The 23,282-nt window shown below is 36.7% G+C and overlaps 2 protein-coding genes and 1 pseudogene across 3 annotated transcripts in view; 1 reads left to right on the plus strand and 2 right to left on the minus strand.

The window, feature by feature from the left end:
• b3galt4 (UDP-Gal:betaGlcNAc beta 1,3-galactosyltransferase, polypeptide 4) overlaps positions 1-12,739 on the plus strand; it is a 26,947-nt gene extending 14,208 nt beyond the window's left edge. For both annotated transcript variants that reach the window (XM_039768973.1, XM_039768974.1), the window contains exon 2: positions 8,072-12,739. In XM_039768973.1, the coding sequence (XP_039624907.1) occupies positions 8,325-9,476 (1,152 nt within the window). In that variant the 5' untranslated portion in view covers positions 8,072-8,324 and the 3' untranslated portion in view covers positions 9,477-12,739. The remainder of the gene's footprint in view (positions 1-8,071) is intronic.
• Positions 3,753-5,539, minus strand: LOC120539161 (annotated as a pseudogene).
• The window catches only part of wdr46 (WD repeat domain 46), a 23,142-nt gene continuing 12,585 nt past the window's right edge, over positions 12,726-23,282 (minus strand). The window contains exons 6-15 of the mRNA XM_039768971.1: positions 22,270-22,331; positions 22,077-22,181; positions 20,413-20,563; positions 18,785-18,920; positions 17,594-17,693; positions 17,343-17,496; positions 17,107-17,254; positions 15,724-15,914; positions 14,865-14,978; positions 12,726-13,182 (exon numbers count right to left, since the gene is read on the minus strand). Of these exons, the coding sequence (XP_039624905.1) occupies positions 13,063-13,182; positions 14,865-14,978; positions 15,724-15,914; positions 17,107-17,254; positions 17,343-17,496; positions 17,594-17,693; positions 18,785-18,920; positions 20,413-20,563; positions 22,077-22,181; positions 22,270-22,331 (1,281 nt within the window). The 3' untranslated portion in view covers positions 12,726-13,062. The remainder of the gene's footprint in view (positions 13,183-14,864; positions 14,979-15,723; positions 15,915-17,106; positions 17,255-17,342; positions 17,497-17,593; positions 17,694-18,784; positions 18,921-20,412; positions 20,564-22,076; positions 22,182-22,269; positions 22,332-23,282) is intronic.

Consider the following 23,282-nt stretch of genomic DNA (forward strand, 5'->3'; position numbering starts at 1 on the left):
AAAACAATAACGTATAAAACAGTATCGCTTACATACAGCAGATTGTGGCGAATCGTTTAAATGCAATTATTTATATCCATGTATACACTAATGATGGCAATTATTAAATAATAAAATATTAATAATTTCCCCATATAAGTAACATTTCTCGGACTGCCTTCTTCCATCCCCAAAACAGTTGTAGACTTCGTCCTTTTCTTACGCAACACAGTACTGTATTGGTTAATGCCCTAGTCACCTCACGTATAGATTACTGTAATGCTATTCTATCTGGCATCCCACAAAAACGTATCCATCGCTTACAACTTCTTCAAAATTCTGCTGCCAGGATAATAACCTGTTCTAAGTCCATTGAACATATTACACCTATTCTCTGTCAACTTCACTGGCTCCCTGTAAACTGCAGAATACAATACAAAATACTGCTCTTAATATTTAAAGCTCTCCACAACCTTGCTTCTCCCTATCTCGCTCATCTCCTACAGACATACACTCCCTCTTGCTCACTCAGAACCTCATCTGCAGCTCTGATTTATGTACCACACATCAAACTCTGTTCTATGTGAGCTCGAGCGTCTCTAGTAGTGGTCATCAACTCTGAAATTCTCTTCCCTCTCAAATACGTCAGCTCGATTCAATAACCCATTTTAAAACTACCCTCAAAACTTATCTTTTCAAACTGGCATACCAATTGTGAAATTTGCACTGTTACTGCCACTCATTTTTGTTTGTTTGCTAATTATTGCTTTTTGATTTTATCATTCTCTTGTTTTAATTTTACTAATGTTTAATTTTACTGCAGTGGGTTGGCACCCTGCATGGGGTTTGTTTCCTGCCTCGTGCCCTGTGTTGGCTGGGATTGGCTCCAGTAGACCCCCGTGACCCTGTAGTTAGGGTATAGCAGGTTGGATAAAGGATGGATGGATGGATGTTTAATTGTATTGTAAGGTGACCTTGAGTGCTAAGAAAGGCGCCTATTAAATAAAATGTGTTATTATTATTATTATTATTATTATTATTATTAATTATTGAGATGAAAACTTGACCAATGTCTGAAAGTCAAAATAGTAAGACTGCAACTGGCAGTCTGGTCTTTCTTTTAACAGTGAAATGATACACTCAATGACAAAAATAAACAAATTTATTATATACAAATTGGCTTAATAATTTCTGAAAACATTTCACTCATTCCTCTCTCAATCTTTCTCTCTCTCTCTCTCTCTCACACACACACACGCAAACACACACAATGTGGTTAATTAAATACTGTATATACAGGATAAGATCTAAAATCCATGAAACATAACTGTCTTACATAGCTTTTTCTGTGTGTTGCCACTCTGTAATTTGAGAGTATTCAGTCTGACAATAAGGTGCAGCCTAAGTTTGTGGAAGACAGACACAACTAAAGACATGAGCATAAAATGATTGTTGTCAATTTCAAACTGTGTTTCCTCAATGTGCTCCTTGAGAAAAAAACACATCATCTGAACCAATCTCAGCCCAAAAAAACTGATTGATCAAAGATACGGTACATTGACAGCTTGCCCTAATGTCGACTGTCGGATAACACGCTCAGCTACTTTGACCACCTTGACTGTACCCTCAGAAGGAATCATCAAACCTCCTTTGTTTTTTAATGTGAGCAATTGGTAGCTTTGATCATATGATACCGGTATGGCATCTGTTACCAATCCAGCACGGCACACATTACAGGACAGCTTTCTCAAAATCCCGTCTATGAGCTACCTCCCACTGCTTCCTGAGGTGGATTTCTTTGGGAAACCTTCAAAGTTTGAGAAATTTTAACAGCTAACAACAATCTATATAGTTAGTTACTAAATAAGTTTTAGCCAAAACATTGTTTGTCTTGTTACTATGTTACTAAATAAGTTTTAGCCAAAACATTGTTTGGAGGCTCACTTAAGCACATAAATGCATAGCTGGCGTAGCTTGATGTAGCTAAAGTTAAGATTATAAAATGGGATTTTCTAATGGCCAAATATAACCAAAACAATTGTTCAGCCTTACCTATAAAGTTTTATGCCCCGGGATCTGGTTTGTAGTGTATAGCAGTTTGTACAATCCCAAGCAACACATGCATGAGGCATCTTTATCCATTAGTTCACTCCACAGCAGTGCCACCCGCAATATGGTGGCGACGTTGACGTACGATGCTGCTGGTCATGCAGCGTCTAGTAATTCTATGTCTATGGTATGATGTCAGACTATCACTAAATACATAAAAAGGTAAAAATAAAAGTACAGTAAAATATGAAAATAAATAAATAATAACAACGTGAAATGTGACTATAAACGATTAAATGTATCACAAACTATTATGTATTGAAGTGAGTTCCACCAGGATAAATATCCTGGAAAAATACTCTGTTTATTTTGTGAACTCTGTATATTATAATTTGCGCCAAACGTACAATAATCAACAAGAACATAAATCAAGAGAAATAAACAAAAGCCCTATTGGAATTATACATGAAGCAAACAGCACCATCTACTGGCATGAACTAATACTAGGCAATATATCACATTCCATCCCCCTAGATAACATATTCCTTTAGATAGGCTGGTTGGCAAGTTATTCTTTTAGGACGCTCTAGTTCAACGTCAAGCGGCATGGTGGCGCAGTGGGTAGAGCTGCTGCCTCGCAGTTAGGAGATCCTGGTTCACTTCTGGGTCCTCCCTGCGTGGAGTTTGCATGTTCTTCTCCTCTGTCTGTCCAAAGACATGCAGGTTAGGTGGATTGGTGATCCTAAATTGTCCCTAGTGTGTGCTTGGTGTGTGTGTGTGTGCGTGTGGCTCCAGCAGACCCCCCGTGACCCTGTAGTTAGGATATAGTGGGTTGGATAATGGATGGATAGTTCAACATCTGACAGGCCCTTGATTGGAGTAACTTCAGTGGGCTCCTCCTGAATCTGATCAGGTGTCATTGGATTATAGTCAGATGATTATGGGGACGTAGCTGGCTGTGTGTTATTGCGCTCCTCATGATTTAACAGGTTGGTCTTAGTTTCCTAAGGCATTGAGTTATTTACTCTCCCTGTAAGCTGGTCGGTGAGTCTTATAGTTATTCGGCCATCATCTGTTTTAACCTCGTAAGATACTGACCCCATATCTCTCACTACCATTGCTGTCATCCACCGAGGCCCTGTTGCAAAATTTCTTGCCTACACACTATCCCCTACTTTAAACTGCCTTGTTGGACTGTGTATTAATTTATAAAACTAAGACTCCCTGTTTCTTTGCAAATATGACGCTTGATCTGGGTGGAGACGATCTAAGCATGTTTTAAGTTTCCTGTTCATCAATAGTTCCGCTGGACTGTATCCCATACTGGAACAAGGAGTTACATGCTTTTGTAGCAGGAACTTTAACAGTCTAAGATGCCAGTCTTCGACCACAATTCTTTAAAGTACGTCTTTAGTAGTTTGCACCATGCGTTCAACTTGGCCATATGACGATGGGTGAAATGGAGCTGTCTTAATATGATTTATTAGATTACGCCCCAAGAACGCCTGGAACTCATCCAAAGTAAACTGTGCACTATTATCAGATACAGTTGTATCCGAAAGTCCATGTATGGCAAACAACTTCCTCTTTATTAGAATGACAGTGGCTGATGTTGCAGCAAAAACAGGGCTGACCTCTAACCACTTTGAGAAGGAATCAACAACGAGAAAAAAAGGTTTGTCCTAGATAAGGTCAAGAAAAATCATTGTGCAGTTGAGACCTTGGGTTCTAGGTTACCTCCCATGGCTGACTAGCAGTTTTGTTTGGAGCATACCATGCAATTTGAGATGAAGTACAGCTAGCTACCCATCATTCTATTTGTTCATCCCTTTTAGGCCACCACATATAGCTTCTGGCAAGAGCCTTCATATTTACCATACCAGGGTGACCTTCATGTAGAGCAGCGAGCACTAAGGTTTGTGCCTTCTGTGGAATTATTATTCTGTTTCCCCATTGAAGACATCCCCTGTATGAAGATAGCTCATGCTGACGCCTATCAGATGGCTTGAAGTCCTCCCCTAATTTTTCTTTTGGCCACCCCTTCCATACCCAGTTCAGCACATGGGCTAACATTGGATCTGCTGTTGTCATGCATGAAATATCAGATGCCTGCAAAGGGGGTCTGGAGATAAATTCCAGCATAAGAACTTCCAATACTGGAAGAATTTCAAATTCTGGGGTCCTGAGGGGTAAATGTCTTAATGTATCTGCATTAGTAATCTCTTTTCCTGGGCAATACTGAAGTTCATAGTCATATGCATTTAACAGTAATGACCATCTGAGCATGCAAGGTGAAATTATGTGTGGTGTAAGCCCATTTCCATTAAACAGCCCCAATAATGGTTTGTGGTCTGTGATGATTGTAAAACTCCTACCATGTAGGTACTCATGACATTGTTTTACTCCTGCAACGATAGCCAATCAATTATCAATTTGTGAATAATTTCTTTCTGTATTGGTCATAGTCCTCGAGTAATATGCAATTGGAGCTTCACGACCACCACTTACTGTGTGACTCAGAACAGCTCCTACTCCATAGGGGGAAGCATCACAAGTGAGATTAAGTTGTTTCTCCAAGTCATAATGCTCTAACATACTTTCTGATGATAGTAACATTTTAACTTCATTAAAAGCTCTCTCATGGGTGTCGGACCATTTCCAAACGGCTAAGGCTTGCATAATCTCTGCTCCAATTAAAATATCTTCAAAGTAAGGAACCACTCCCGTGAGGCCTGAAAGGAGGTCGTCCATCAATTTCTGAAACATCCCAGGAGCAATACAAACCCCATACTGCATGCGAGTAACTCTGAATGCACCTTTGTGAGTAATTATGGTCTGCGCATCTTGATACGCTTGTGCCAAGTCTAGTTTTGCAAAAACTCTTCCTTTTGCTAATGTAGTAAGTATCTGATTGATGAATGGAATCTGGTATGGGTGCTCCTGTCATGCCTTATTAATTGTGGATTTGTAGTCAGCACATATTCAAACCTCACCATTTGGTTTTAATACAGGAACAATAGGGGTGGCCCAAATGGGGTGAGTTACTAAAACTAGTGCACCCTGCTTCGATAGACGATCGAGCTGTATTTCTGTTTCTGGGCAGAGAACAATAGCAATAGTTCTTGGTTTTAAACGTATGGGTGTTACATTGGGGTCCAACTGAAAAAAAACTGGTGCACCCTTAAATTTGCCCAAATCCTCTTCAAACACACAACTAAACTCTTTGAGGACTTATTGTATTTAGTCTGTGTATTCCTGTTAACTGAATATCTAAGGGTTTAAACCACTCTCCACCAAGCAGACCGGCTTGATGTCCCTTAACAATAATAAAGTGTAAATAATCTCTGTCCTTCCTATAATGTACCTTGACTGAGCAGGCACCTAACATGGTAACATTTTGTTTGCTATAATCCACAAGTTGAATATTACAGGGTACAGTAGGTGGAGCATTCACTGGTCATAAGGCATGGTAGGTCTCATCTGACATTAATGAATACTCACATCCTGTGTCCTCTTCCATCCTGCACAGAACTCCTTGTAATGTGACAAGAGTACAGTATATGTCTTCTGTCTGGTTATATAAGCTTCCACACTGTTTTCAGCAGAATAGACACTTGTATCAGGTCCATCTTCAAACATCTCTGTAGTTGTACTGCCTCTTTGTTCTACTTTGTGAGATGTACTGGCACTTGCTGCCTTGCCTTTCACTGGATAAGCCCCCCAGTGACATATTCTCTGTAGATGCCCATGGCACTTACATTTATGACACAGCTTCTCTGAAACGACAAACGTCACGTCTGTGAATCCCCCCACAACTATTGCAATTTCCTTGAGTGGAGTCCAAAGTGTCTGAGTGTTGGAAATAAGATTTTGCTTTTGGGTTTATATTCTGCAGCTGATGGGTGTCTGATGTGCACAATTTAAAGTATGATTCCTGTATTTCTTTTGAGTGTACTGATGCAGCCTCATATGCAAGTTCTTCTTCCTGAGCTAAGGCAAAGGTTAAATTTGATTTTGCTAAGAGCCACCTCTGAAGAGCCTCATCTCTGACCCTGCATACAAGTGTGTCTCTCAAAGGAGTCCAAACTGTTACCAAAATTGTAATTTTCAGACAGCCTTCAAAGTTCTGCAATGTAAGCTGCAATACTTTCATCTGGTTTTTGGTTCCTCCTGTTAAAATGAAATTGCTGAACTGTTTCTGAAGGGGTGGGTGCAAAATGATTTTTAACAGTGTTACAATTTCCTGATAAGACCTGTTACTGGGTATAGCAGGAGAAATGAGCAACCTAACAATTTCAAACATTTTACTTCCAATCACACTCAGTAGCACTGCACGCTTCTGATCAGCATCTGTTACTTTGTTAGCTTCCAGAAAAACGTTCAGTCCCTCTGCATACGAATCCCATGAGACCAGATTTGAAATGTCAAACACCTCAATGTGGCCTAATAATGCCATTCTGTATATATATATATATATATTCTCAGAATTTAAGTTATGATTCTTTTGTAGTAGCATGCCGGATTACTCACTGAGATCCCATCCTCGTTGCCCCTATTATGTATTGAAGTGCGTTCCACCCAGATAAATATCCTGGACAAATACTCCATTTATTTTCTGAACTCTGTATATTATAATTTCCACCAAACGTACAATAATCAACAAGAACATAAATCAAGAGAAAAAAAGCCCTGTTGGAATTATACATGAAACAAACAGCACCACCTACTGGTATGAACTAATATTGGGCAATATATCACACAAACTATATTCTTATTTCTTAGGTATGTATATATTTGTTTCTTCATCAGTTTATATCAGTGACACTGTCACTTGGACCTCTCAAAGTTGAGAGGGCAGGTTCTAATTAGTGCTGTTTTTTGATTGGTGCACAGTCAGTAAACCTTTAGCCAACAAGTGACACATTTACAGCAGACTCTTTAGATGTAAAGCCCAAATGCAGAAATCACGATTTCTTGAATTAAATTAGTTCCTGCACACAATCATTTTTAGATTAATTTTTCTTGCACTCGTATCCGACATGCACAGTCACAACTTTGAGCATACAGTATGCATGAGCTACAGAATTCCCAAGTCAAAGTAAATGCATACATCTACTTGGCAGAAATTTCACCAATCAAAAAACAATACTTGCTACAGCCCGCCCTCGCAACTTTGATGAGTGAAAATGACAGTTTACATTTCAGGGCATACTTCATGTTACGTGTATGGAGGAATATTTTGGACAAGAAAATAGGTAAATAAATTAAAGTACTATGAAATGTGACAGTAAATTAAGAAAAAGAGCACGAAACGTGGACATAAATAAATGTGTCACAGAATGTTTTTTGTTGCTTTATTTATTTAATATGTCTGTATGTTCCTCCAGTTACAACATGAAATTGAATACTGCCACTTTCACTCATCAAAGCTGAGTGAGTGGGCGGGCTGTAGTGAGTACTGTCTTTTGATTGGTGAATCGTCCGCAGAGTGCCCATACATTCATTGCTTCACTTGGGAATCTTGTGGATCATGCATCATGCATCCATGCTCAAAGCTAGGAGTCTGCATCTGAAGTGTTTGCTGCAAATGTTGCATTTGATGGCCAAAGGTATATATCTGGCGTACTGATGATTCACCAGTTATTACACAGCACTCGCCAGAGCCCACCCTCTCAGCTTAGAAGAGTTAGGTTGACAGGTTTAAATTCATGGCGTATTTCATGTTGTATTTGGAGGAATATCACAGGAAAAATAAATTAATAAACAAGCAACACATTTATTTATTTGTGTATTTATTTAATTTTGAGCATCACATGATATGATACCAGGGATGTTAAACTTTGAATTTTAAATAGTTTATTTTAATATTTGCACATTTGTGACTTTGAAATTGCCTTCCCTCCTTGACTGCTTGATTCATTGTTAAAAATAGACAGCTGTATAAGAAAAATCAGCCTGGAGCCCCATGAACATTTGTCACCACAGTATGTCAGCTTGAATATCCAACATTGTTTTCTTTAATATTCTATTTTTCCCCCCACAGTGGTTCCTTCTTTCTTGATGTACAACATTCTGAAGCCAGCAGAGTGAATTCCTGTGACTTAATCAGACGTGAAAAGTGATGTGCTAATATGCCGTTATTTGAACATTGAGTTGTTTCAGCTTGCAAGCATGTGGGTATATTAACATAATTCCAAGAGCCATAGATTGACAACACCTACTGCAAGGAATTGGGACAGAAGAACTGAAAAACAAATGAGTGCCAACACATCACATGGATAAAGGGAGGCTATGGAATGACCAAAGCCAGATTTAACATCTCCATGTTGAAATATTTTGTTAAAAATGTATTCATGGGCCGTCCACACTTGCGACATGTTCTCATCATTTTTTTAGTTCTTTTCCTGCTCTTGTCCATTCTCTGGGTTGATGTCATTGAGACATGGTGGATGGGCCCATACTGGCGTTACAAACCTCCAGAGCTGTGTACACAGAAGGAAGATGATTTAAAATCTTTAAGGAGAGAACAGACCTTACTTAAATTGCAATCAGAGAACTTCTTCACCATCACAAATGAGAAGCTGTGCACGGCTTCCAGCCCATTTCTCCTGACATTCATTATAAGTGCTCCCAAGAATTTTGCTCTACGTGCACTCATTCGCAATACGTGGGCCAATCGTACCTCCATAGGTGGAAGACGAGTGCTAAGTCTGTTTGCCCTTGGAATTTCAACGCAAAATGATGACCAGAGACTTATTCAGAACGAGTCAAAAAAGTTCCAGGACCTCATTCAAGGCAACTTCCAAGATACATATGCTAATTTGACCTTGAAGACCATATCAATCCTTCGCTGGACTGCTGCCTTCTGCCCAGAGGCACAATATATAATGAAGGTGGATGATGACGTTCTGGTTAGATATGATGTACTCATACCCTACTTGGTAAAATCTGCTCAATCTGGCCCTGCTAATGGAGAGCAAGATTTATACATGGGCTACTTGCAAAGAAGAATTACTCCCATCAGGGACCCAGATAGTAAATATTTTCTGCCCAAAAAAGCATATCCTAATGAAAGTTATCCTGATTATTGTAGTGGGACCGCTTATGTTCTGTCACGCAGCGCAGCTCACAAGATCTATGAAGTTACATTTAGGACGCCATGGTTTATTTTTGAGGATGTTTATGTAGGAATGTGCGCTCAGAAAGTGGGTGTGATCCCAACCCACTGCAGCTTGTTCTCAGGAGGACCACGTATCCCATATAGTCGTTGCTGCTTTCGAGCGCTAATCGCAGCGCATCACATTAGTCCAGCTGAGCTTTCATTATACTGGCAGGATATTACAAATGGACCAGAATGCTCATGGATAAGCACACATGTAGCTTTTGGTATTTGCAAATTTAAAACACTTCTAAAAAACGTTATGTCTTGGTCACTTAATTATAACTAGAACTGCAAATTTTACCTTCACTTTCAGCAACTACCCAGTGTGGTACACTTTTAATGTGGTGCTGTGACCTGCCAATTTTGTGATCTTACTGTCAAATAATAAGCTTTTTAAGACCTAGTTGAATACAACAGCAATCAATCTACATACTGTATAAGTATGTACTGTATATATACATATTTGTATGTTTGTTCCAACATCAGGCAAGAACAACTGCACAGATTTTCATGAAATTTGGATGATCACTCAGGGATAGCTCAGCTTAGAATACTGGCTATATGGTGTTTCGATCCCTCTCCGGCAGTAGCATGAGTCTCATGAAATGTAACCCTGTCATCTACTGACAGATGAACAATCACTGGACAAATTAAGATGGTGATATGGTACTTGAGTGCTTGCCTTCAAACTACTTGAGTGGGATCTGATTGTTCCCTTTCTCACTTAGATCATTTCTGTAGTCAAAGATTTCCCCATGTTCTGTCATGACCCCATTCTGCCCAAAATGGAGCCAAGCTCCAAAATTTGAGGTCCAAAACAATCTTTTTATAAGAGCAGCAGTGCAGCATGGTGTTTTGTCTTGCTGAATCTGAAGCAGTCTTAACCCCTAAGTTGAGTCAAATCTCATAACAAATTAGGTTCCCTGATTATATTTAGTCCAAAAATAATTAACTTTTCCCACTTTAAATTTACAATATCGGCTTCAATATATAATCAGTAGGCATAACTATATAACTATAACTATATCCTTTATTTCTGTTTAAAGTCTCCTTATATGTGTAAATGTTAATTTGGTTTACCACAGTTAATCATATCCAACTGGGCTGTCCTTTCTTCTCACAGGCTACAGCTAAACGCTATATTTAAAACTAGAGAAAGTAATTAAGGTCCAGTGTTGAAAGTTCAAAGTATTTACATCTTCATAAATAAATATCTCTGAAAATATTTTCTCAATAAAAAAAAAAGATGAAAAAATTGCTGAGCATGACCAAAATATTGCCCTTATTGAAAGTGAGGTGTTATGTTGCAAAAAAATGCGAATACTTGGATTTCAAGCGTTTTTGGCCCTGACTTCAAAACACATGACTGAAGAAATATTTGAGGCAAATCAATTGACATGTCAGCTTCTTACGTCTTGAAAAATCAAGTAGCCTATAGACAAGTCCAAGCCTAACACACACAAAAACTAATTATATGCATAGATTAATGTTTATGTCCAAAATTTCAAAGAATACCCGAGCAATGTGGGGTTACACAGCTAGTACAAATATACATATGTATCTTTGTTACAATCATACATACAATCTCATGATAAAGTAATGGTAATGTTACTTTTTCAACATGTTTGTGCAGGCAAAGTGTCTACAGATAAAGGTGAAAAAATATATTTGAATAAAAACACAAGAAAGAAATTGCCCTTTTAATCTTTAATTCAACAAAAATATCAAATTATCTTCTACTGTGAAAAAAAATAAGTCCATCCTTGGCCTCAGAAGCTGGTATTGCCCCCCCAAAGCAGAAATGCTTTCTCGAAGGCCTTTTCCATAGCTACCCTCCAGTCTCTAACATCGACCCAGTGAAATTTCTGACCATTACTCAAAGCAAATCCCTTCAGTTTCAAAATGTTTGTGGGATTCCTTGCATACTGCCTGTTTCAGATTCTACATCAACACTTCAATGGGATTCAGATTAAGGCTTTGAATAGGGCAGTTCACAACCCTCCATTTTTTTTTCCTTTTGAGCCATTTATTGGTGGATTTTCTAGTGGATCATTTTTGTGTTGAGAGGTCCATATCTGGATCATCTTTAACTTTCCAACAGTAGGCCTCACATTTTCCTTAAGCAGACCTTGATATTATGCAAGCTGTACTAGCCACACTTCAGAAACCCCAAACCATAACATTTCCACCACCATGGTTCACTGCTGAAATTCTGTCTTTCATTTGTGCCACATGTCTGCTTTTACTTTGTCCAAACAACTCTACCTTTATCGGTCCAGAGAATGTTGTTCCAGAAAGCCTGGCATTTGCCTACATGCCCAATGTCAAACTGTAGTCTTGCACAAATACTTCTTCTTAAACAGCAAAAGCTTTTTCCTTGCAGACTGATTCACATGCATTTCAAATATAGGCAATCTTTCCGGTTATAGATACGTGAACTTTGACACCAACTGCTGAGTTACCTGCAGGTCCCACAATTAAATTTTGGGGTTCTTGGAGACTACTTTTAACATGAACTGGTTAGCTCTTGGGTTGAATTTGCTGGGCTAGCCAGTCCAGAACAAATTAGCAGTTGATTGAAATGGACATCACTTGTAGATTACTATCCTTACAGTGGAATCTTTTGAAATCCTTTCTCAGACTCCTAGACATTCACATTCTTTTTTCTGATGGCCTTTGGAGAGCTCTTGTGATCTTGGCATGATGACACTGCATATACCAGTAGAACAGAAAAGAGAACACCAGGCCTTTGCTATCTGCAGTTTAAATAAAACAGGTTGCACCGGAGGAGGTTCCAAACATTGGCACCTAATCTGCAACACCTGATTCTAATTTTATCAATTTGAAATGATAAATGGAGGAGTGTGCTTACTTTTTACATGAGACAAGTCTGCATTTTAGTTTATTTAGACTATGAGAATGAACATACAATATCAGTCTTATACGTGAATAAATGATGCATAGCACCTTGATGCTTGGGCATTGCTTACATGAAGATCTAATATCTGCCTGTTCAAATATGTTGAAAAAGCCAACGATTTCCAAGGGGTGCACTTTTACACATGACCATACATTATCAAAGACAATTAATCCAAAAATCTTTGTTGTGTATCATTTTAATTGTTTTTGAATGCTGGGCAAATTAGGGAATTCCCTACAAGAGAAAGAGTTCACTGACTAACAGAAAATGACAATGCTGGTATTGCTGGGATAAAGCGCACATCATCCTTACACATTCAGACTGTTACATGTCCAGTGTATACATTACAATGACACATTCTAAACGTTTGGAAATTTTTGTTTTTAACTGTAAAACAACTCCCTTTTATTTATAAGACCTGGGGATACTAATGGTTAAAAAAAATGTACAATTTTCTATAGTACACAGTTTCACAACAACTTTTGAATTTGGAAAGCTGAAAAAAATGTTTTCTGATGTACATCTAAATGTACTTGGTTTTATGTAAATTTTATTATTCAGCATTTTATACAATAGGTCTTAAACAAAGATTACAAATAGATTTTAAAAAATAAATATATTTTGAATGATTTGTTTATTGTGTGTTCTTTTAATAGACACTAGAAGGTTCAACACTATTGTCATACAAGGTAGGTAACATGAATGTATATATGTACAGATATATAAATATATACATAACCCTTTTCTCTAAACATATACTAAAAAAAAAAGCCATTTTCAAAACATTCATGAAAAACAGATTCTGTGTTGTTATCTCTCATTTCTAAGTTCACCCTGCTATATTCAATGTAATCTTTCCACTCAGCAGAAGACAGGGCCTTCTAAGCAGGATTGGTAGTAAAATAATTAAGCAGTTTTGGGTATTTTCTTGTTTGAATCCTTTTTAACATTTCTATTCAGACTTTTTGAACCGATCCAATGCTTTCCTGTTACCCAGAGCAGTAATTTTCTCCTTGATCATTTGTTCCTTCTTAGCTTTTTCCCTGGATTCTACAGCTTGTTGGATCAGCTCCTGAGACAGAAACACAAGGCAATCAAATCATAAATGATGGGTATAAAAACAAAAAACACAAATATTTGAGCATTGTAATATTAAGAAGGTGAATGGACTTTGCAAAATATAAAATATACTAACAGTTTCAGTGCCAGCGCTGCACAGATTACCACAAAAGTACTGGCCCATATTTACACTCCATATTCACCACCACTGCCGTGCATCATTTGCCATTTAGCAGTACAAACCACCTTAGTATTAGAAGTGCACTTTAAAGCAAACGGGCAATGGATAAGTCACTAGTTATTTTTAAGGCAGAAAAACAAAACATATATAATGTCTAATGTCGGCTAAAATCTCTTATTTTCACATCTCAAAAAGCCACGTTACAGTGAGCATAGGGGCATGCGTATGGGCCTCCCTTTCACAAAGTACACAAAATACAATCCACAACACCAGCATAAAAAAAGCTCAATAGTCTAAAAGTTCTGAAGGCATCTATTTACAGGAGACATGCAAGTACTCTTTCCATCATATGTTACGTAACCATGTGCTAATAAAACGATCAGAGGATCATTACCTGGACTGTCACATGATAAATGAATGCTACATTAAAAAAAATAAGAAAAATAATGAAATAAAAGCTTATTTATGTTGAATATCCTTTCAGTTGTGGTTCAAGTTTCATTTACATTTGAGACAATCAATACATTCTGTGGAACAACAAAGTGTAAATAAAATTGTGCAAAATTCCTACTCCTGTACTTATACTCTCTTAGAATTAGGCAAACTGCACAGGCTTTGTTCTTAATTAAAACCTATTTTGTAGCCAACTGGATATAGTGTTATGAAGAAACATGATCTTTTAGGGTACATACATTCTCTAAATGCATGGAATCGTTTACTTCTAAATTTACCTTCATCTTCACTGCCATCAATCATTGCAGGATTACTCAATGGGAGTATAATTCTTCAAAACTAATTAAAAAAAATATTTGCTTTCCCTGCCAAGCTGACCTGGACAGAATGTGCTACACTATCCTCGGTAACAGCCTCAGGCAGCAGCTCCTGAGGCATTCCCACGGCCATGCAAGATGACCTAAGGCTAGCCCTGTGGGAGGCACTCACAGGTTTGCTCCTCATAAATCCAAAAACACCATCCAAATGCACTTCATGCCCTATGATAAGTCTGATATCATTGTTCTAAATAGTAAATAATGTACAAAGACACTTAAGTTGCTATTTGATCAGCTGTAGAAAAGAAAATGAAGTGTTAGAAGACACTAAAACCTTGTTTTTCTTCAAATTGTGTGTTACAATATATAGTTAGACTTGACAATCTTCTGATATCCATGGTGATTTGTTCATGTATAAAATAAAGAGCAGCTTAAGGATTGAACCTGGAATATACTGTAGGTACACCTCACTGCTATATTTAATCCATACTGCATCTTCAATTCCTGTAGTCAAATTCAATGCATCTTCAAAACTGGTTTATTCTACAGTATTTTATTGCAGAGGCTGGCGCTGCAGATTACCCTACGTGCACTTGGCATAAGAGACTATTCCATCCTAGTCAGAATGCACTTCATCAAACATTATGATCCCAACATAACAATGTTATGAAAGCCCTTCCCTTGCAGTGGAGAGGCTGGTGTTGGAAAGCAAATTAAATAAATTATTAATTCATTGTAACGAACCCTTTGTTCATCATAGGCAACTTTCTTCTTCCTTTTTTGCGTACTTCCAGATGAACTTCGACCTTTCATTTTTTTTCTGGGTATAAACTTTTCTTTAGACAGAGGGTCATATCCCTGTAATAAAGATCAGGCAAATAACAAAATAATGTCAGTCTAATGTTCAGTGTGTTTTTGCAGTGCAGTTCCAAAGTTAAAAAATATGTTTCAGGATCTTGAAATTTTAGTTTCTTTCATAAATCAAAAAATACCCTTTTATACTATTCACAGCTGTATGGAAAGACTCTTCTTTGAAGTGTTAGCATTACAGGAGAATAACTCGATTGATAAAAACAGATGAGTGATTGTCCTTCAATCTGCAGATAAAACTACTGCATGTGAGAACTCAAATCCATGTCACTATGAGAATCCGACTAAACAGTTGAGGGATTCTTGGTGCACAATGGATGGAGGAAGCATCAGCATGCATTGCCGCCATGGTTCCAAGCCACAATTCAGTGCAGTGAGCAATTTATGTTAATTCAGTACAGACATTAACATGCTATGCCTATTCAGATTATCATTTGGATTAAAATATGAAATTTGTAATAATTGTGTTCATTATTACTAAGCTAAAATGAAACATGGAATGTTAACTGCATGTTTAACACAATAAAGATAAATAAGAGTTTAAGATTATTCATACTTGAACACATGAACAAATGTGAAACAAGCAGACATATTTAAATTCACAAGAGTTGCAGATAGCCATAAAACAATATTAGATTATTCAAGTTTTAAATGGAATACAGTTAGACACAAAAGAGAAGAGGAGGCATGCTGCACTATGTTTGCTTGCGATGTAAAGACTAAAGGTTCATACCAGTCTTTCTACTTTGTCTTTGTGTCTTTGCTCCAAAGTGGCTTTGTCAACTTTTCCAAGTAATGATGGGTCCAAACTGATTAGTTCTGGTTGGATCTTGTCTAACAGGGCCTTTACTTCCCATTCTTGTCTCTGCTTTACACTGTGGAAGGGGTTAGATTCCAGTGCATCGAAATTTGCCTCACCAGCACCTACAGATATACACAAAGATAAACACACAAGTGAATTCAAAATTGCAATTTTGAAGTAATCTCCATACATTTACATTTAATAAGAAAATTACTAATTGGACAGAAGTACATAAATCCAACCTTTTTTCCTTGGTTAATCTGCATATTAAACTTTTAAAGAAATTATATTACATATTACATCTATTTCAGGCTGATATTAGAGCATATGGCTGAAATGTCATTTAATGGGCGGAGGTTTACTGATGCATTACTTGTGCACACCAACTATAAAGGCTGTGAATATGCAATGTTTGATTTAGCCTATGTTGTATCCTTTGACTGTGGTGGGCTGGCGCCCTGCCCGGGATCTGTTCATGCCTTGCGCCCTGTGTTGGCTGGGATTGGCTCCAGCAGACCCCTGTGACCCAGTGTTAGGATATAGAGGGTTGGATAATGGATGGATGGATGGATCCTTTGATAATGGCCTTTGAAGTCAAAGAGCTTTAAACAACACAAAAGGCTAATGAATGTTCAAAGAAGAAAAACAAGTTAATTGCATATGAAAAGAAAAGAATTCAATCAAATTGACACCACGTAAGTTTGCTATAGGAAATTTGACAAACTAAAATAACTAGAAAAAAAGAATGCTGCCAGTGAGAGTGCATAGCAATCAACAATGATTAGAGAGTGGCCAAAAAAAAAATAAATAAATAAATAAATAACAACAGCATCTATCCACATCCCACCTTACTCGATAATGAAGTGATGCAAACATTTTATTAGCAGCCAAAATACAAAAGACCAAGTTGAAATTTCCCAAGATTGAAGATATGAGCCACTAGAATTCTGTGGTATGGACAGATGATGCAAAAGGTACAAGATGACAATGTCAAAGATTTCAAATTAATAAAGTGCCAACCACTCAAATTGCAACTGCTTAATTTCTGGTGTAGGATACCCTGTGCATGATTTGGCCATGTCCACAACTAATGACGCAACAGCAAAATGACTTTAAAAGAGCACAGAATAATATGCCAAAACACAAACTGTTTGTGCAGACATATTCAAAACAAAGTTTACCTCAAATTAATTTTAATGAAGGTCTGAACCACTTTATACAGAATTTTTGACACCAATGCCCCACTATATACTTTGGACAGTAAACCATTACCATTGTTCCTTCGTAACCTGTACATATAGTTTTCCAAATTACCTGGCACAAGCATGCTTGAAAATCCATTAGTGTGGCCGATGCCAAGCACATCTTCAAAAGGGCAGTAACGTACTCCCCAAACTGATCCTTTCACCGAGTGAGCCATGTAAGGTTTATTGACAGGGGTTCCCCAAACATTTTTATATACCTGCATTGGGCATATAACAATTATATAATATAATTCTTACTTGTGAGATACTGACACATTTAGCAAGAGTACTGCACATTCAAAATACCTGGACAGTGTTTCCACTTCCACATGCCAAAAGGCCCCTCTGACTAATAGAAAGACTACTGCTTCCTGCTGGCAAAACGTAAGATTTCAGAGCTTGAAAGGTGCGTACATCAAACACCTTTAGCTTTCTGTCCAGACCTGAAGTCACCATATAACTGAAAAAAACATTTAAAAAAATGAAGAGATAACAATAAACAAACATAGAAAAATGCCTCGTTACTAAAAAGGGAAATCTGAAATCAGGGAACTAACGTTCCAGTGTTATCCACCGCAACAGATCGCACTCCTCCCCGGTGACACAGCATTTTTACTAATGGTTCTTTCTGACTGGGAGACCATAGGGTCACAGTGCCTGTTAAAAAGAGAAAGTATTAACATTTAAAATAACACAATTTTCAGGTGCTTATTAGACTTTTAATACTCACAATAAAGAGAATAAGCTTACCCATATATATGGTGAAAAAAATCATACTAATAAAACGTACAAAAATAAATAAATAAATAAAATACAGGTGTCCCCCCTTCATATGTGTAATTCAGTTAGTGGGTAAAATGTTAACTGTCACATAACTTCCTTCAAAAAACATTCTTTTGCATAAACTGTTTCATTTATTAAAATTGATCCCACTGCCCATTGGGATAATTTTGCACATTTCGATATTTATATGCTGCCTGTGATTTCCATTTTAGGGAAATGAACATCCAGCATTAGTTTTCATACATCACTCAATAAAACACAAAATAATGAAAGACTACAAAATATAGGAATCATGGGCAATGGAGAACTGTCAATGACACAACTCATTTTACAAAAAATTAAAAATGCCAATTTTGCAACGGACATAAAAATACTATAGGTATTGTGCATGTTCACATTCACAAGTTTTGAAGTTTTTCAACTGTTTAAACTTGGCACATTGAAATACCAGAGTGTATTCATAAATACTTGGTAAAGAACACAGGTAATTTTGCCTGCACATTTTCAAATAGTATTTTAAAAGAATAATTTTAGACTTGTATCATTCATTAATTTTGATAATGCCAATAACCACACTTCATCCAGACTCTGTATTGCGAGTTCATTTTTAGTACAGTTTTAATTAAGAACAAGATCAGTTATAATCCAATCATGTTTTCTATAAAAGAAATAATCCAGACAACACTAAAAGTGTATTACATTGTAGAATATATTTTACATATAGATATACAGGGTGAGAACATTGACAATCATTTATTTGACAAATTTTCATGGATGGAGAAATTTTAAAATTAAAACACATAGCCTGAAATATGTTTTGATTAATACATCAATAACAGAAGTAGTATGGTTGTTGAGTGATTGGTTAGTTTTATTAAGTAACCCAACACAATGCAAAATCATTCAATGCAACATGCAATTACTTCCATAAAAGCATCAAAAGGAGGGAAAAAAAAGGAATAAACCTGTGGGGTGGCCCAGGTGTATGATGGCATTCTGAGGGTTCTGCGCCATGACATCTAGTCTCCCACATTTTGCGTTTATAGCATTGACCTCCTTTCCAACTGAAATATCCAAATACTGCAGAAATCCAGTTGCACTCTGGACAGAGAAATTGTTTACATTTAGAAATATGTAAATAAGTATTTAAAAATAAGACAGAGAAATATAAATCTGTTTGAATTTCATTATTTTTTGGCGTTATATATAAAAACATGTTATAGGTAATTAAACAATAATGTCAACACAAAAAATATATATGAGTAGTAGAAAGGGTTTAAAGAGATCACATCATTTAGTCAAAACAGTCCACTGTACATAACTGCTATGAAACAGCCTTACTCATTATTAGTCAGTCAGTCATTCTCCAACCCGCTATATCCTAACATAGGGTCACGGGGGTCTGCTGGAGCCAATCCCAGCCAGCACAGGACGCAAGGCAGGAACAAACCCCGAGCAGGGTGCCAGCCCACCGCAGGGCACACACACCCACACAACAAGCACACACTAAGGACAATTTAGGATCGCCAATGCACTTAACCTGTATGTCTTTGGACTGTGGGAGGAAACCGGAGCACCCAGAGGAAACCCACACAGACACGGGGAGAACATGCAAACTCCACACAGGGAGGATCCAGGAAGCAAACCCAGGTTTCCTTACTGTGAGGCAGAAGCACTACCCACTGCGCCACCATGCTGCCCTTACTCATTAGTAACAAATTTAATTTAAAAATCCTTAGACAGTTAAATGTCAAATCCACACATTATCAAATAAACAGCAGGCACAATTAGCACAGCTGATATTAAACTAACAGTGGAAACTTCATGAGGGATAAATAAGACACAAGTTGCATATTCTAACCTTACTCTAGAATAATTTTTTTAAGGGTTTACCGTAAGTGATTGGTCTAATTAACCACATCCCAGATCACATGTTGTAAAGAGAATACAAGTGAAACTGAAAACTTCAAATACAACTTAGATGGCACAAGCTAGCTGATAAGCAGACTTTGCACTCTGAAAAAACTGCAGTCATTTTTTATGAGGGGTTAAACAAGATGAGTGGCATGTTTGTTACATGTTGTTTAAAACAATATATTTACTTTTATATAATATGTTGTACCTTAAATCATAATCATAGTTACAAAATTTGTAATAATGCATTTAATTTGAAAGCTTCTCCAAAATATGTTTTAAATATCAATTTAAAGTTGCAAGAAGGCCAAGCCAATTGCCCCTGAGGATTAGGTTGCATACATAAAAGGCAAGGAAGGCACATAGCAGAATGGGAGAATCACTCTACAGCCTTCTTTTGTGAATATTTCCATAGCACCCCCAGGCATTAATAAAGCAAAGGTTGTGTGTCAACAGACTCCATAGCATAGCACAAAGACACACTTAGGTCATATTACATAGATAAGTAGATGCTAAATGTGCCGTTTATTGGCACAACAAATGTTCACACAAGACATGATGTGGCTGACAAGCTTGAATAGATTAATAAGACAATGGAACAAGCACATGCAGATGTGATCAATTATAAATCCTGGGTGGCTGGAATATTAATTTCAAAGATATATGTTTATAACTATACCGCAGTGGCTAGCAGAAAGTGGTAAGGTAGAAATTCCATTCTCAGAACGTCATTAAACTTCTTCAAACAATGAAGTTCAATTCCTTGGTTGTCATAGATATACAGCCATTTTTTTTGTGCAACAGCAAACATAGTTTCAGTGTGAAGCCACCTAAAGATAAGGAAAAAAGTGAAAAATGAATTTGGAGCTCTATTGTTTTTTTAGGCTCTTTATTTCACCTTGTTAAGAAGCACACACTTACAGAACACAATCAAATTCAGCAGTCACAAGGAGCCAAGATCTTGTCCATCAGGGGTGTGCGTTATAAATGTTACATTTTAAATCACTTAGAAGAAAATGCTTCACACCATGCTTTAACTTTACAATGGGTCACTATGCTATGAATAGAATGGGGAACACTATTGAAAAAAATAAAGGGGTAATTCTTTTCTTTAAGAATATAGTATAAAATGTGTCCCAGAAATTATTTTTACTTGTTGTACGATGTTAAAGTTGTATTTATGCAATCTGTGATCAAAGAGCAGTCACATCTTATAGTATTTATAATAAATACACAGGCAAAACTTGGATGCTCACTGTAAAGAGATAAAATGGTAATATTGGAATACGTCACCTACAGTTTAATAACAGCTTCATTAAATACTCATTCTCTTTTTATGTATTTTGTGAGGAGCTGCTTCTAATCATGAACTGTCAAAGCAATGCAATCTAACAGAGCTTAATGTAATTGCAGGGTGTAGCCTTAAAAGTGGATTCAATGCCTTAATAATCACAACATTATACACCAGAAATTATTATTATTATAAAAAGGTATAAACAATTCTGCCCTAGGATTACACAACTTTATCCATACACTAAAGATTCTTGTTAGCAGCACATCCATGGTCTAAATCTATTAATAAGCTAACATCATTGGTATTTTACAGTTATAAAGGATATACAGCAGACATGTTGTGTCTTTTACTTACCCTTCTTTTCAGAATGAAAATAACCTTTAACCATTTTTTTCCTTTGCAAATGCATGCTAACATAGGACTACATTACAAGTCAAGGTATAAATGTCCTTTGAGTGTATGGACAATTTCAAAAATGTATTTTAACAAGAACTGTAGATATTTTTATTCCCATACACTTATTCTTTCTCCCAAAAACAAAGCTGCAGTAAAATACAGTCAATCACAAACAATGAAGAATGCTACAAACCTGACAAAACTGACAGACTGTTGTAAGTAAAAGTTGTATAAAATGAAAAAAACAACATTAAAATCAGTAAAACAGATGGTTCTAGTATTTCTGCATTATAGTAAGAGTGGCATACTTTATCTCAATTATTTACTTAATGATAAGATGTATGGCACAGTCAAACACACACAGTTCTATAGAACAGCAAGTGAAAAACTTAACTAAAATGTGTAAATCCATCAAAAAATAAAAACATGAAATAATGCTATTTCTCTAGTACCTTTCCCTGTAGTAGAGATATGGAAACAAATTAAAGAGAAAATAAAAAGTGGTTTTGACATTTGCTCCTAAATTGTCAGTGTCTTATAATAAATTAATTCATGTAACTAGCAGTTTATTAAAAATTACCTAAATAACAATAAAATCAATCAAAAGCTGTGGTTTTAAAAACTTTATAAAACTGTCACAGCCATTTACTCACTTGATGTCATTAACTGTTTCCATGACATTAATCTCACACAAAAGTTGCTTTGTGTGCCAATCCATTGCTGCAATGTGACCACGACGTCCTCCCAAAATGAGGTGTCTAGAAAATAAGGAGAAACTTAAGTTAGGGAAATCTATGTCAAGGTAGATAAGATGTCGGATTAAGGCAATGACAGTTTTACATTCACCTGCCATTACTGGTGTAGTCCAACTGGTATGGTCCAAACTGATTGAGAGTGAGATTGAAATGCTGAAATAAAGGGAAAAAAGGGAGGGAAGAAAAAAAAAAAAACAAAAAAAAAATGTAGACAACAATTTGTTATCAAAATATACATTGTAAATATTTTGACAAAAGTTACCCAAGTATTGAAGTTACATATAAATTGGTTATTTGGGTTACACTTTAAGAGTGTTTTCTTTTTTTATGTATCAGCCAATCTTCATCTGCCTCCAGAATATCTTAATACTGTATGAAGAAGAGGAGGAATGAATCCTACTGTCCAAACTGTCTGGATTGTCTCATTTCTCAAATTATCACCAATGACACAAGTTATTTACTTAATCCTTATCTAATTTAGCTTAATATGAAATGTTTTCCTTTGCCAATTTCAAGAAGTTTGAAGAGTTGCACTTGGAAAAATATAATTATACCCACAAGAGACTCAAATAATACAGTTTAATGGTTAATTTTTTTATCAACTTAAACACAAATAGAGTATATACAAGGCAAACAAACATATGAAGCTGTCCGGATGCACTTTGAAGCCAGTGGCCATTTTATTTGCCACTTCATTCTGCCTAATAAAGAAAAATATAAATACTTTATTCTGCCTTCTGACTTCTAGAGCATTTTTTCTGGTGACATCATGATTTGCTTTACTGACAAGCTCACAGCCCCATTAAAATATGCAGTTCTACAATACTGTTTTTCATGTTACTAACACAAAATTAATAGAAGTGATGGGAGCAGGGAGGATCAAAACGTACACTATTTACTAGTATGATGTGCGAGTCGGTGTCTTGCACCCTAAAGACGAAGCAGAGTCTTAGTACGTTAGCAAAACCAGCTTTATTCCACTTGAAACAGGAACAGCAAGGTTATTTATTGTAGCATGATTTACCATACTACTACTATACACAGACACAGCAAACAGGCAGGGTCGGGCCCAGATAGGTGGCCAAGTTATAAATGTTCCCTGTA

This window comes from Polypterus senegalus, chromosome 11 (assembly GCF_016835505.1).
Source record: "Polypterus senegalus isolate Bchr_013 chromosome 11, ASM1683550v1, whole genome shotgun sequence".
Classification (NCBI taxonomy): domain Eukaryota; kingdom Metazoa; phylum Chordata; class Cladistia; order Polypteriformes; family Polypteridae; genus Polypterus; species Polypterus senegalus.